General features: G+C 37.3%; 1 protein-coding gene across 5 annotated transcripts in view; it reads right to left on the bottom strand.

The window, feature by feature from the left end:
• Positions 1-14,396, bottom strand: part of STK24 (serine/threonine kinase 24) — a 56,288-nt gene that overhangs the window by 22,207 nt on the left and 19,685 nt on the right. For 2 of the 5 annotated variants that reach the window (XM_051780625.1, XM_051780624.1), the window contains exon 2: positions 7,439-7,572. The exons of 2 other annotated variants lie outside the window; for them this stretch is intronic. Coding sequence is in view for 1 of the 3 variants with exons in the window: in XM_051780623.1 (XP_051636583.1) it covers positions 2,921-3,013 (93 nt within the window). In the remaining 2 variants the exon portion in view is untranslated. Of the gene's footprint in view, positions 1-2,920; positions 3,544-7,438; positions 7,573-14,396 lie in introns of those variants that run through there. One more of the 5 variants, XM_051780623.1, reaches the window with a different exon arrangement.

Genomic DNA, 14,396 nt, shown 5'->3' with positions numbered 1-14,396 from the left:
TTCCAGTGCATGCTCATCTCTCCACAGGGCCACGGGTCCTGCCAGGAGCCTGCTCCAGTGTGAGCTTCCCACAGGGTCCCAGCCTCCTTTGGGCACATCCACCTGCTCTGGCATGGGGTTCTCCATGGGCTGCAGGTGGATTTCTGCTCCCTCATGGACTGCCATGGGCTGTAGGGGGACAACCTGACTCACCATGATCTTCCCCATGGGCTGCAGCGGTATCCCTGCTCCAGCACTTGGAGCAGCTCCACCTCCTCCTCCTTTTTCACTGACTTTGGGGTCTGCAGGGCTGTTGCTCCCACTTATTCTCACTCCTCTCTCCAGCTGCAGTTGTGAGTTTTTTCCCCCTTCTTAAATCTGTTTCTCAGAGGTGCTGCCACAGTCACTGATGGGCTTGGCCTTGACCAGCGACGGGTCTGTCTTGGAGCTGGCTGGCACTGACTCTATCGGACACGGGGAAAGCTTCTGGCAGCTTCTCACAGAAGCCACCCTTGTGGGTCCTGTGCTACCAAAACCTTGCCATGTAAACCCAATATAATGCCTTGTAACAACAGCACAAGGCAAGTAGAGTGCTACTATCAATTGACTTCGGCATCACCACAGCAACAGGCCTCCTTCTTTCCTTCTTTTCTCAGTATCTCTGGCATGCTTCACATTCCATAACACCTACTGTCGCTTTCCTTTTTAAAGCTGCCCAAATTCTTTTTTTGCCTGAACTTTTCACTTTCTTCTGCATATATTTCCCACTTTTTCTCTCAAAAAGAACACCAAAAGCACTAAATTTTTCTTCCATAGCCTAGATTAGTAATTATATATTACACATAATCACTTATATTTTGAAGAAGATACTACATTTATATACTGACACCAGCAACATTCAGTGCTCCATTTTAAGATCTGAAATAAGACCAGTTTTCTTCTTTTAAGCATCAGCCACAACATAGCACTGAATTTTCTTCCAAATACAGTGAAGCCAGGTGAGTCATCAATCCAAATTTAGAATTATTATTTCTCTATAAGCTTAGACGAGCACATTAATGAGGGCACGTGGAACATTGCCTTTTTCACAGTAAGAAAAAGAGGTTTTCCTCTGATGCCATGAAACTGAGATAACTAACAGCTTTGGAATCTAAAAGAAGTTCTGTTACAAAAAGACAGTTTCTGTAAATCCCTTCCAAACTGTGGTTGCTCTTCTTGAGGTCTGACTTCTGATTTTAACTCTGGAACCACCCAAAAAACCTTACAATAGCAGCTTTATCTCTAATGAAGTTTCCTCGATTATATCATGAAAGTATCTGCAAAATAAGCACAGCTACAACAGAATTTCTAATATGTAAAAATCAAAGACTATATGCTAAAAAAAAAAAGGCCATGCACAAAAAAACCCCTGCATCTATAGAGTCTCAAAGGCACATTTTAACCAAAATCAGACAAGTATAGAAGACGTACAGAAACAAGTAATCAAGATCAAAATGTTTGTTTATAAGTCCTTATGAAGTTAAAAAAAAAAATCTGAATAAACATTGAGAGATACTTTTTATTTCTTTTTCTTCTACATGAAGAACATACACATTTTTTAGGACTGTGATACTATACAGGAGAGACTGACCTAAAGCAATCAAGTTAAGTATGTATTGATGAAAATATTTCTAAATCACCTTTCTTTAGTGAAGAAGTGATTGCAGAGGAAACCATAACACTGAGTCACAAAAGAGAAGGACCAGAAGGACTTGGAAGTAAGCACACTGAGTGATCCGTACAATTTGAAAATATCAGTATGACTGAGCTTATGTTTGTTTCTAATTACTCCCCACCTATTGTGAGAAAGAGAATTTCCCATCTTAAATCCATTGTGAGAAAAGGTGTTTCTCACCTTAAATTTATGGTACACAATTATCAGAACAGAGGGTATTTATAAACATGCATAAAAAGCTTGCTTAGTTACGGAGATAAGCCACGTCCAAATTCCACTTAGAATCTATATTTACAAGCATTTTAACTTACATGAACAAGCTATAAATTATGTATTTGATTGAAATAACCCAACAGATTCGCTAATCAAAATAAGAACTAGCATAAGTTGATCTATGTACTAAAAGTTTTACTATCACTGGATTAGTAGAAAAACCTGGAGTATTGAAAAAGAGAAACAGAATACCTTGGACAGAACCTCAAAGTACTCTGGAAAGAACAAACTAGTTCCAAAACTGAAATGCATTGCATAACATGATGTGTGATACTTTGTTTAATAAACATCTCAGTTATGCCAAAGTAATAAGGGCAAGCAACAGAGTCTTATATTTCAATACTGGTATAAATTTAGTATCAATTCATAATTCTCCAGCATAAGAAACCAGATCAAAAGAACCCTGAGATACGCAATGTATACAACAGTGTAACCTCTATAAATTGCATTCCTGCTACAGGTGGGTACCACTACTCGTGGAGATTTTTCTCTGTTTGTTTCATATATAAAGACATGAAGAAGTTTGACAACTTTAGCTACCAGAAGCTTCTTAAATACTTGCATACTGATTCTTAGATGCCTGACTTCAAAAACATGATGCACAGATCATGAAACTTGTCTTCCATATCTACTTTAAGTCACCCTGCCAGCTCATTCCCTCTATCTTTGACAGAAAGGATTTTTTTCAGGATTTATTCACCCTTGTGCTTTTAACCACGCATTTGAAGCCCCTGCTGCTCGACAAAGCCACCAGGTGGCAGAACCACGTAATGCCAAAGATGCTTTCATCCACCCCACACTCCCCAGAAAAGAAGGGCCAGCTCCAAAATAAGCTGTGCAATCCACTGAAGACAGAAGTACAAAACCATCTGTTTAAAATGCATCTGAAAACCTTCATCACCCCAACACCCTTCATAAAAAGAGGAAGGAATGATTAACCAAAGAGAAACACACCGTAAGGAATACAATCACCCATATATCCAAATTCTTCAGAATACCTTCCTCTTCTCCAACATCAAGCTCAGCTTCAGGCACCATCTTATTCATTCACCATCTCCTTCCAACACCAAGTAACAACAGTAAACCTGTCTTATTATCCAGGACAAAGAACAGGCACACCCTGGCATTTGAGCTCTCATTATTTATTAACGCACATGGACATTGGTGAGACTATATGCAGATACAGATCAATCAGAAAAAAATAAAGTTTTGTATGATGCCATAAATGATGCATTCAGGCAGTGACAGGAAATGGCATTTACGTATTTGTGGTTCCTGCTCCCAAACCTTCCCACAACACTACTAAAGGCCATCAACTGTATCAAATCTGAAAACATGTATCAATAAGTATCAAGACCTCCAAAATATTTTAAATGTCTTTTCCCTGGAGCTTATCCTATCATAACAAATAATACATACACAAGAAAGTAATTATTTTAGGCTTAAGAGAGAAGACACCTATGAGTTGATGCATTGCCATTAGATCCTTGAAATTAATCAGGATTTGCAAACTTTCCAGTAGTTGACTGTTCAATTTCTAGACTTAGAGATTAGTATTAGAACAGATACCAACTGGCAAAATCGAGTTCTTTAACAGTACAAGGTGACTACTACTGTTATTCAGTAAATGTATGGTTTGGCCAAGGAATACATACAGATCTACCTCAAGGCCTCAATTCTTGTCATTTTCTTGACTAGTTATAAATATTGCCTATATATATTACTGGTTCAATTTAAATCTAGCCAGAACAAGACCCCATATGTTAACGGCACAGAATGAATAGTATATCACTATCTGCTCCCATTCCACTCTTTCCAGCACACAGTCCTTGTACAGAGGAGGTAAGCAAGGAACCCCTGAACTTCAACCAGCCTACCCAGATGCCAGGTGGATTGCTCAATGCCATATAATAACTCTTTTGACAGACAGTAAGGATGTGACAAAGGATAGAATCACTGACAGCAGAAGTAATTTATTTACGTTAAGTTTCTCCAAAAAGACACTCCAATTTAAACACTATGGGTACCCAATTCTGTTCCCCTAAGTAGTAAATCAAGCCCTTTCCACTGCAAATGGACGAACTGATCCTATCACTCCAAAACTAGGGTCCTGTGACTGTTTACAGCTATCAAGAAAGGCTACAATGTTTTCAAAAGATTTTGGAGCTGTCTTCACAGAAGACAAAGTCAGAAAAAAAAAATCTTTTGGTGCTAATTCATACCACCTTTCTAAGACAGTATAGCTTGTTCTTGAAGGCAATCCCAGCAAGTACTATAATTTTTTCTCCATATCTGAAGGAACAGAAAATTTTCCAGCCTCATTAACAATGAATAAGAATAACAGCATTATTCCAATACTTCCTAGGAAGCATATGGAGTTCCACAGTGCACCTAATCCTTCACTTGAACTTTTCTTTGACAATCTATTCATCTGCTAATGTTCTTCCACCTAGTTCCTCCTACAACTACAATGCAAAATTACGTAGACTGGTGTATCATTTTAGAAAGGAGAAAGCTATTTGCTTATGTCATTACAGATTTCATTAAGTAAAACCAAACTGTATTATTTTTCTAAAGACACTTGTTTCAAAGCACCTGGAAGTCAGACGGCACGGAAAGACAACTGTTGATTTCAAAGAACAAGAGAAACTATCTTACGAGATAACAACATTACAGGTTTAGCCACCAAAGACGTCCTCTGGATAAACTGCCCTCTCCCTCCCCCTCCTGTCACAACAGTCCATGTTTTAGAGTAGAGTCTTCAAGTACTGTCCCATCTTCTTTAAAAAGCACAAAAGTACTGAAACACCAACAGATGCAATGAATTAGCCATCTTTAACCTTGTAAATTAATATCCTGCTTTGGGGTTTTTGAAGTATAAGAGGAGCAGAAGCAGATGTTATAAAATACAGATTAGGATAAACTATTCATCAAGAAAGTATGACTAAAAGTCTAGCCATGCTGAAGTAGATAATCTTGTATACTACTAAAGAAAAAAGTCAAAACTGATTTTGCTTCCTAAATGAATGACTGAGTTCTACTATCAATTTGAAAGGCTCCAAAGAGAAAGAATGTTGCTTTGAGCATCAGTTCCCTCCAGGAAAAATTGATGAAGCAATAAGTAGATTTACCTTTAAAAGGAATTCTTTAAGTATTTCATGAATTGCAGAGACTCCAAATAATATAACGCTTCCTACCTATAGCTAGCTCTCTCATTTTACCAGAATGTCCATTAGCAGATACTTTATTTTAGACTAGAAAGCAGCCTAGCAATTCTCAGCCCTGTTTCTACTCTTCCTTGCTGAATTTCTAGACAAGAAGGCATAAGACCAAATTTATTTAGAAATACCCACAATAAAAAACACACCCCCCAAAAAACAAACAAAGAAACAAAAAAACCACCAAAAAACCTCAAACAAAACCACTTTCACTGACACTAAAAGGCAGCTCAAGTAAAGGAAATAAAAGGTGCCTTTGTTTCCTTCTCATTTGCTCACAGGGGCGGGCAACCCATTAATAAAGAAAACTACATTTTAAAAGCTACATCTGTAATATAGCTTGTCTTAAAGGAAGAGAATGAACCTGGTAAAATTTACACAAGTTTCAGTGCACTACTGCTCATTTTTGGCACATTCAGTAATTCCTTGCAGAGATAAAGAAGTGTTAGAATAATTCCCAGAAAAAGATTTGCAGTTTTTTGAAAGTTTCTTTCTTTAAATTTGAATATTTGTTTTGCCTCTGAACACCAGAAGATGCAGTATAGAAATAAGACATTGGGAAAAATTATGTATTGGGGAAAAAAATCCAAATTCCTAGAGTTAAACAATAAATGAAGTGTAAAAGATTACAAAAGAAAATTTTCCAGTGAAATTAAGGAAACTGACTACTGCAAAAGAATCATAGACTCATTTGGGGAATAAAGAAACCAAACAAAAAAACAACAAAAAACCAACCCCCAACATATAAAAACCATCAACCAGGCTTTTGAACAGAGTCAAGCAAAACTGAAGCTAATTTAATCTATCAACATAGCCAGCACCTGTAAACATTTTAAATATGGATGATCTGGAAGTCATTCATAATATCCATAGGCAAATCTCTTCCAAAGATATATAAATGTAAAATTAGGCACTGTATTATTTTAGAGGACAACCCACTTCTTTACTACCTCAATATATTTAAGTTACAATCTACAGAACCTTTGTATTTATGTGGTGGAGCCCAGCAAGAATGGCTAGATGTCAGATATTAAAAGTGCCTTACATAATCAGAAATCTCTTAAGCTTAAAGAAGTCAAACTAATAGCTAAATAATATATTCCCATCAGTAGTGATAAAAACAAGGTAAAACTTTACAAGACTTACTAACAGATAAAGCTTAAATGGTCTGAGTGCCAACTATACAACTATGCTCTCCAAATCCACATCCTTAGAAAAAAAAAAATAGTATTTATTCAGTAAACATATAACTCATATTCACTAATGGCCTACTACATGTCCAAATATTCCCATTAAAAGAAGAAAAAAGAAAAAACCCAACTCAACAAAAAGCCAAGTTCTTCCTTATAATTCCACTCATATTCTTAGTGGGCTTCATATAACACTTACTAGAGTAAGAAAGTGAAAAGAAAGATCTAGAGCTGAGATCCAGAATTAGGTGGAGAAGAGGTGAAAACCACCCCTGAAAAGTCCACTTTTAGTAAAAAAATTAAAATAAATTTATAAAAGCTACCATAGGAATTTTGTGTTTAAATTTCTGATGTCAAAGTAAACTTCTGTTTATTTTAAATTGCTTTTTCTATTAAATTATTATTCCATAGGTATTTGAAAGACAAACTCTGCTGCATCTAGGTAGCATCCCTAACGAGGAAAAAAATTTTCTAAGGACACATTTTCCCCCAGGAAAATGAAAAGCGATAATTCATTTCTACAGAACTTTTCTGTAATAATGCTCAATAGAAATTCAAACACAAAAATATTTCGGTGGAAATCGTCTGGACATAAAGGAATCATTCAGAAATCTATTAAAAAACTTTTTAAAATCACGTGGAGTGAGCAGGGTTTGGTTTTGGTTGTTTTTTTTTTTTTTGTTTTGGTTTCTTTTTTTTCCCTTCTGACTTTAACCTTAAGGATGGTGAACTAAAAAAAGCTCAAGTTTGAACCTCATCCAAAACATGAAAATAAAGGGAAGGAGGGGAGCACATGTCTGTATACAAACTCAAGAGGTTTAAAATGTCCTTTTCCCTTCCACTGCGGACACATTCTTAAGCAAGTGGACAAGGATGACTGACAGCAATGGACATCTCTGTGAATCTTAAGGGGGCTGCAAGCAGCTGATAAGGCCCCACAGAGTTCTGAAAAAATTTTCACAAAGGAGCCATGAATGATGGTAATGCTGTAGTAAAGAATATTACCACGCTGGGGTGCAGGACTGGTAAGTATTTTGTCTGGGGATCATTTCTGAGGCGCTTACCTCCTTTGAAGTGTCTTGGCGTCAGGATGAATGCTAGCTGTCCTCGGGCTGCCATCCCTTTGAGGGGAGATACAGATGAGCCCAAAGGTTCTCTTCTAAACACAAGTCCTTACTGCAAGCTGGCCAAAAGGTCCCTGCAATCAAAGAAATCATTGTGGTTTTGCATGTGGCGCATTTATGTCCTTTAATCAAGGTTTGTCAGCCATCTAACATGTTCAACCACAAAGGAAAAAATAAAGGCATCTGCCAGGTAGCCAAGGCAGAACAGAAACTAAGGAAAGAGAAGAACTGTTCATTCAAGTTTGGACACTATGAACTCCATGAAAAACATAGGTAACATGATTTTTCAGACTAAGCAGGACCGTCTCAGTATACAGTATTTAATACATGTATATATGTATAAAGAAGCTGTTTGCCTTTGGAATCATTTTCCAATACTCTGAAACTCCTGCCTTCATAAGATCTCAAGAAAAAAATATCACGTTTTCATTTCTAGAGATACATTCTAGTCAATGTATTCTACAATTTAACGCAGCAGACACTCGTCAACAATTACCTCTTGCAATTATCACAGCAGTATACAATTAATCCTTAAATGCACCATTTTTGCCACAAGCTATTTGTAACAGAGCTTGCAGAACCACTTGCTAGGAATAAAAACAACAATGAATGTTCTGTCATGGTACTGACAAAAGATTCCTTCTGCAGAGCATTTAGCAGACTTTTGTGTTTGCATGCCAACATGCTAAAGCCACAAGCTCCATGTTTTCCCTTGTGTGAGTCATCTCTAACAGTGTCCATATTCACAGCTTCTTTGGCACATTTCCTGGGCACATGCCCTTCCACCACAGAAATGATTCCTTATAGCCCAGCTGTCACAAGCCTAGGCATGTCATATTAAGCACGTGATTTTCCAGAGCTGCAAACTATTGGGCGATCTGGGTTTATAACTCTTCTAACAAAGTATATTACAATAAAAGCAAATAGACATGTATTTCTTGTATTGGCTGCAAAACCAGCCCCTAGCTAGTACACACAAGAAACTCACACAACAACAGAAAAATAGTACACATTTCACTTCATAAAGAAGTGGGTAACCACTTCTTCAGAACACTAAATGTACACAAGTCCATATTCTTTCTCTTCCCACCTGCCTACAGCCATTTTCCGTTTTCTTAGTTCATAAAACACTGGTGAGAGAGTGAAAAAATCCAGTCCCTTACAACTCTTATCCTTTTAACAGTTACATTTTTGATTACTCAGTGGGGCTGACAACAGTCATCCTTCCATTCCCATCCCTGTCCACCAGCAAATAACTACTTCATAACCACACCTACTGAACCATTGCCTTATGGGAGAAAAAGCTAACTGCAATCTGTGGCAGATTTCCCAGGAAGTCCATTTATAGAGGTAGACAAAGATTAATGAGTGACTTATGTGGTTTTATGAGAATCCCAACAATTCATCAACTCACCTCTTATGAATAGTCACTGAGAAGGCAAGAAATACAAGAAATGTAACCCATAATCAAAGCTCCCTATGGAACTGAATTTTACTGAGTGATACATCAAATGATTATTAATGAACTGTACCAGGTCACAAAATGGGAAATTAGAAGCAAAAGCAAATCATGAAATCAGAAGGAAAGTAAATCAGCATTAGTTCACAGAATTCTTTATTTCAGATAAATTGCACCACATCTAAAGTAGAACTAACAAATGAACTTTGCATCCAGTGAATACTGAGATTAGTAACTCCCCCCCCCCAAAAAATGTCACCTATGTATCTCAAACCTTTTTCACTGGAGTAATTCACCTCAATAGTGCTCAGCACGTTTATGAATTACTCCCTTCTCTATACCAGAAACAAACTTCCAACAGCAAATACAATGCACAAGAATCCCTTCACTTCCATTGTCCAAAAATACAATTGCTTTAATGCTTACATCTGTTCCTGTTTACCCATTACATCAAATTAAATTCAAAATGAAAGGTACAACTCAAATTTACTTCTTAGCAGAAGTATCAGTTCACCCATCAGTTTAATCCTTTTTTTACCACTTACCACAACTTCCAAGATCTTTTGCACCCCTGCTCTGCAGCCTGTAAGGCTTTAATCCTTTTTCCCCACCCCTTTTGCATTCACAATGCTATTAAATTCCACTACTCCCTTTACAGAACACTCATAGGCCAATCATTCTTCCAAACTTTTACTACTAATGAACTTGTACAAATCAACCCTAGAATATCTCAGGATTTTCAACTCAGACTTCTGTTAAGCTCATCATTTCAGTCCCTGTAAACACATAATTTTTCTGTAAAATTCTTATTATTTTCCACTTTTTCTCTTTACAACTCTTACCCTGACCTCTAATTATAGGTAAAAGATAAAACCACTTTCTATTAACATAACTCATTTCCATTCCACCTTCCTCCTCTATGCTCTTCTTTCTTACAAGTTGCAGTTTCAAGGAACTGTTGAAGAAAGCAGAGGGAGAAAACCTCAGCACCTCCAAATGATTATTTTTATCCTAACTGTTACAAAAGAGCTTAAAATTTAATAGTATAATGAAAACTAGACCAAAAGAACCTTAAGAATTTGTTTGAAAACACTGGCTTCTGAATACAAGAACCACAATGTTTTAGAACTAACACAGTCCATAAACCTGTACACTGTGAAATTTCCCTTTTGAAGTTCAGTATTTTTGAGTCTAACGAACTTTTTCAAAATAAAAGTTCCCAAAAGTTCTACATTTAATCATTTTAAAATGCCTACTAACATGCTCTTCAACACACCATAATATTCTCTTATGTACGTAAAGAATGTGATTCTTCTGCTTTTATACAACCGTCTCCATACAGAGATTTAGAATAATTAACTTGACCCAAAGAACTATAGATGCCAAAGAATACCTAAGTAAAAGAAAGGTAACTGAGCAATACAAACTACCTCATGTTCACATTTAAGATATGACACAAACACCGTAACTATATAACTACATAAGAGCAACAGATTATGATAGGGGTAGGTAAAGAAGTTTTCAATCAAAATGGCAAATGTTTTAGAGGTTCATGAGAACAACAGATCAATAGACTGGTAGCCATTTGATGGTGCAGTAAAATACATTTTAGCTGAAAAGCCTTGTGCCAGGAAGTCTATTTGGAAAACAAAATGGAGAACCAGCCCACAAAACTAATGCACCTAAACCTGAGCACAAACACATACACAAGTTCTCTTTTCTCAGCAGTACTGTCGGCTAATCAAAGAAGCTTCATGAACAGTGTGTGCTCCCTTAAAAACATAGACCAGTCTGCACCGTCAGCATATAATCCTCCCACCCTTAAAAAAAAAAATTAAAACAATAAAAATACAAATAAAAAGATGTGATTAGTCCCTGGCCTACTCAGTGAGCTGAACCATTTCATTGAAAGTTCAATGTGGCCAGTTGCAAGGCAGAGTTGGATTTCCCTTTTGCAGCAGCAGCAAAAAGCTTGCACCTAGATGCCATACTAATACTCCCTTTTCAGATATCTCAGGCCTGCAGCAACGAGCGTAGCAGCTAACACACAAGATCCCACACAAGTAAAATGGCAGGAATATGAAAGCAGGGTGGGGAACGAGATACTGCTGCTGCCTATTTTTCATACCTGTTAGATCTGCCTAAAGACAGATACCAAGATGTGAAATTATGCACAGAGTATTTCATACCATATAGAAGTCAGCAATCAGAGCAGTATAGAGGCAGCTTTTAAGGCCATCACAAGCAGCACAACACAAACATATTACTTTCAAGAACTGATATTTTACATTAAGCTTTCTAAATTTGGATTTAAAGCAAGATCAGAACGACATGATACAGTTAAGTATTCAAACATTATACAAACATAATTAGTACAAACTCTCCATTTTCTTTGAGACATACTAGTGATGCTTCCCAACCTTGATACACTTGTATAGTAAGAATTATTTAGTCATAGAAGACTAAAAGCACAGAACTGATTAACAGTGATTAACTGATGAACAGGAAAATTCTTGAAGCCACCTTTGTTTAGTAGACAGATTTTTCAACAGACGTGAAAAAATAGGGCAATATGATGCAGATTTCAGAAAGTGATAATAAACCATTGGACTGCTAAAGGAAAGTAGTGGAATGACAAGTTTCTAGAGTCACAATTCAAAACAGTATCTTTAAATAAAGATAATGCAAACAAGGGACTTTTTTCTCAGTAGGAGCACAGCAAATGACTACAGGGAGAGACAGAAGTAGTAAAGGCTACAGGCCACAAAGATTCAGAGTTGCAAGGTAACAATTAGAAATAAGAAGGGACCAAACTACTTTAAATATGAAAATAGGGCCTCACAACTAGACCATGCATGCTAGAAATAGAGTTTATGGATTCTTTGGCATCCTTTTATCTTAGTCTTATTATGGCCATTAGGAGTTGCATCAATTAAAACTCATTCTTTCAACCAGTAGACTGACTAGATCTGAGAGCCTATCAGAACCATTACACAATCCTTGCTACCTCTTTCTGGGCTGTCCAGCCAGATGTCACATCTGCATTTACTACAGACAAATGAAGGCAATACCCATGCAACTTCTCTGAAGGCTATTGCTGCCTAGCGAGAACAGAGGAAGTTACCAATAGCTTCAGAAGAAAAGCAAGCATACCAGAATAGGGACTGGCTCACAGGAACCTGGGCTTCATTTTGTTCTTCTGTCATTGCCACAATAACAGAGAATCTGCACTCCCAGCCTTCCTGTCATTTCAGCTGCAGCAACTCCTACAGGATAAAACAATTCCATCTGGCTTTGGTCAGAAGCCACAACCCCTCAAAAACGCAATGATGACAACATGGATGCAATCGTAGCAAGCAAAATGAGAAATAGTTACAGCTTTTTTTCAATGAGTTCAGAGAAGGGCAACGAAGCTGGTGAAGGGATTGGAGCACAAGACTGATGAGGAGTGGTTGAGGGATCTGGGGCTGTTTGGTCTGGAGAAGAGGAGGCCCAGCATTGACCATATCACACTCTACAACTACCTGAAAGGAGGGTGTACTGAGGTAGAGGTCAGCCTCTTCTCCCAGGTAAAAAGAGACAAGACAAGAGGGAACAGCTTCAAGTTGCACCAGAGGAGGTTTATATTAGATACTAGGAAAAATTTCTTCATGGAAAGGGTTGTAAAGCATTGGAACAGAGAGCCCAGGGAAGTGGCAGACTCACCATCCCTGGAAGTATTCAAAAAACATGAGGACATGGTTTCATGGTGAACATGGTGGTGGTGTAAGGTTGATGGTTGGACTTCATCTTAAAAGGTCTTTTCCAACCTTAACAATCCTATGATTCTATGATTCTAACCTCCATTCAAAGTTCAAGGACTGTGGTTTGCAAAAAGTCAAGTCTGCAAGAGAACTAGCTGCTGTCATAGGGCTGGCCACACAGCATAAATGACAGAACATTAAGAAACTACTCACACATTCACTTCTCCCTGCACTGAGGTAGCAGCCTCTGTTGCAGTGCATTCTACATTCCTAATGCTAAATGGGAAAAATCTCTGTTCCACCCTAATAAGCACGATGAAACCTGCCAAAAGCGCTTGCTATATCAAATGACAACAGAATGTACCAAGTCCATTAACTTCTGGCTGACCCACAGCATACATTTAAGGTCACATCAGTTCAGAGATGCTCATAAATGTTAAAGTAAACCAGTTAAACCTGTAAAGCAAAAGAACATCAAATTAAAACTTACTGAAGTCGCACATAAACACCCACAAAGTTACCTAGATTGCTGAGGCAAGATTATTGAACATCCATTAATGTTCTTAAGTCTCCTAAAGTGTGCAAGCTTAGGTTTCTTTCACTTCAGCAAATCATCATCATGGCTGGGCTTCGCGAACGAAGATTTGGGAGGGGCTCTACCCACATTTGCTACAAGCACACTGGTGGCTAAAAAGGCCAATACAAGATAGACACGTCCGATTGCAAAAGGCACAGCAGAAAGACTCCTTGGATGGTATCGACAAGACACGATTCTTTCTGCGTTGTCTTTTCTCCTCGAGAATTCAGCAAATATTGATCTAAAAACAAACAAATGAACAAAAAAAAACACATACAAAAAAAACCCTGCTAGTGACATAAAATCCACCTCATACAAGCTTTTCCAATATTCAAGCTATCTTCCCTTTAAAACAGTGTGTGGTTATCAGATGAAATTTGCTTACCTTGACCGCTCAGCAAATACATCTTGTCATATTTTGGCATAACAGATTAGAAAGCACTAAACTATCAGCACTTAAACACAGAAAAGCTTTCATATATACACACTGAGTCACTTCCAACCATCTCTTCAGAAAAACAAAACCAAGCCTGAACTTCAGTAATCCTCTGGAATACAGGCTTTCCAAATCCCAAGATGTTCCTGAGGTTCTTTACTGACTACATTGCAGTTTTCCAGCCACACTGTGAACTGGAATTCCAAGACTGAATTATTCCAAGAATGGTCTCACTAATGCTGTGAAGTCTTATTCTACTTGGATCAAAAATTTAAACAGTTCAAAAGAGAGTATCTCAAAAGCTCCAAAGAGTACTAGAAACATACATTTGGAAGATGAAGAAATACAAGCTTAGACAGTAATATTTTTTAAAATACACCCTGTAAGACTAGTTCAATACGAATTTGATATCACTTATACCTAGTTACACTGGATGATGAAACTACTTAGTGATCACTTGCTCTGCCATTGTATTCCTTTGTATAGAAGTCTAAAAAAAGGAAATTAAAGAATTTTTAACGTATATGTACATATATAACACATTGATCTCAGCTTTTGTCCATACACATATATTAACCTCAGCTTTGAGAGTTATGGACATATATATATATATGTAAAAAAGTCAAGGGTCTTTAGCTTCAACTTTTTAAGCATAAAGACAAATTAATTTCCTCTTAGGTATT

The sequence above is a fragment of the Manacus candei genome, unplaced genomic scaffold (genome assembly GCF_025592945.1).
Source record: "Manacus candei isolate 608988 ecotype Guabito, Panama unplaced genomic scaffold, ASM2559294v1 h1tg000014l, whole genome shotgun sequence".
Lineage (NCBI taxonomy): Eukaryota > Metazoa > Chordata > Aves > Passeriformes > Pipridae > Manacus > Manacus candei.
The sequence above is the reverse complement of the archived record's forward strand: the minus strand, read 5'-3'. Positions and strand labels throughout refer to the sequence as shown.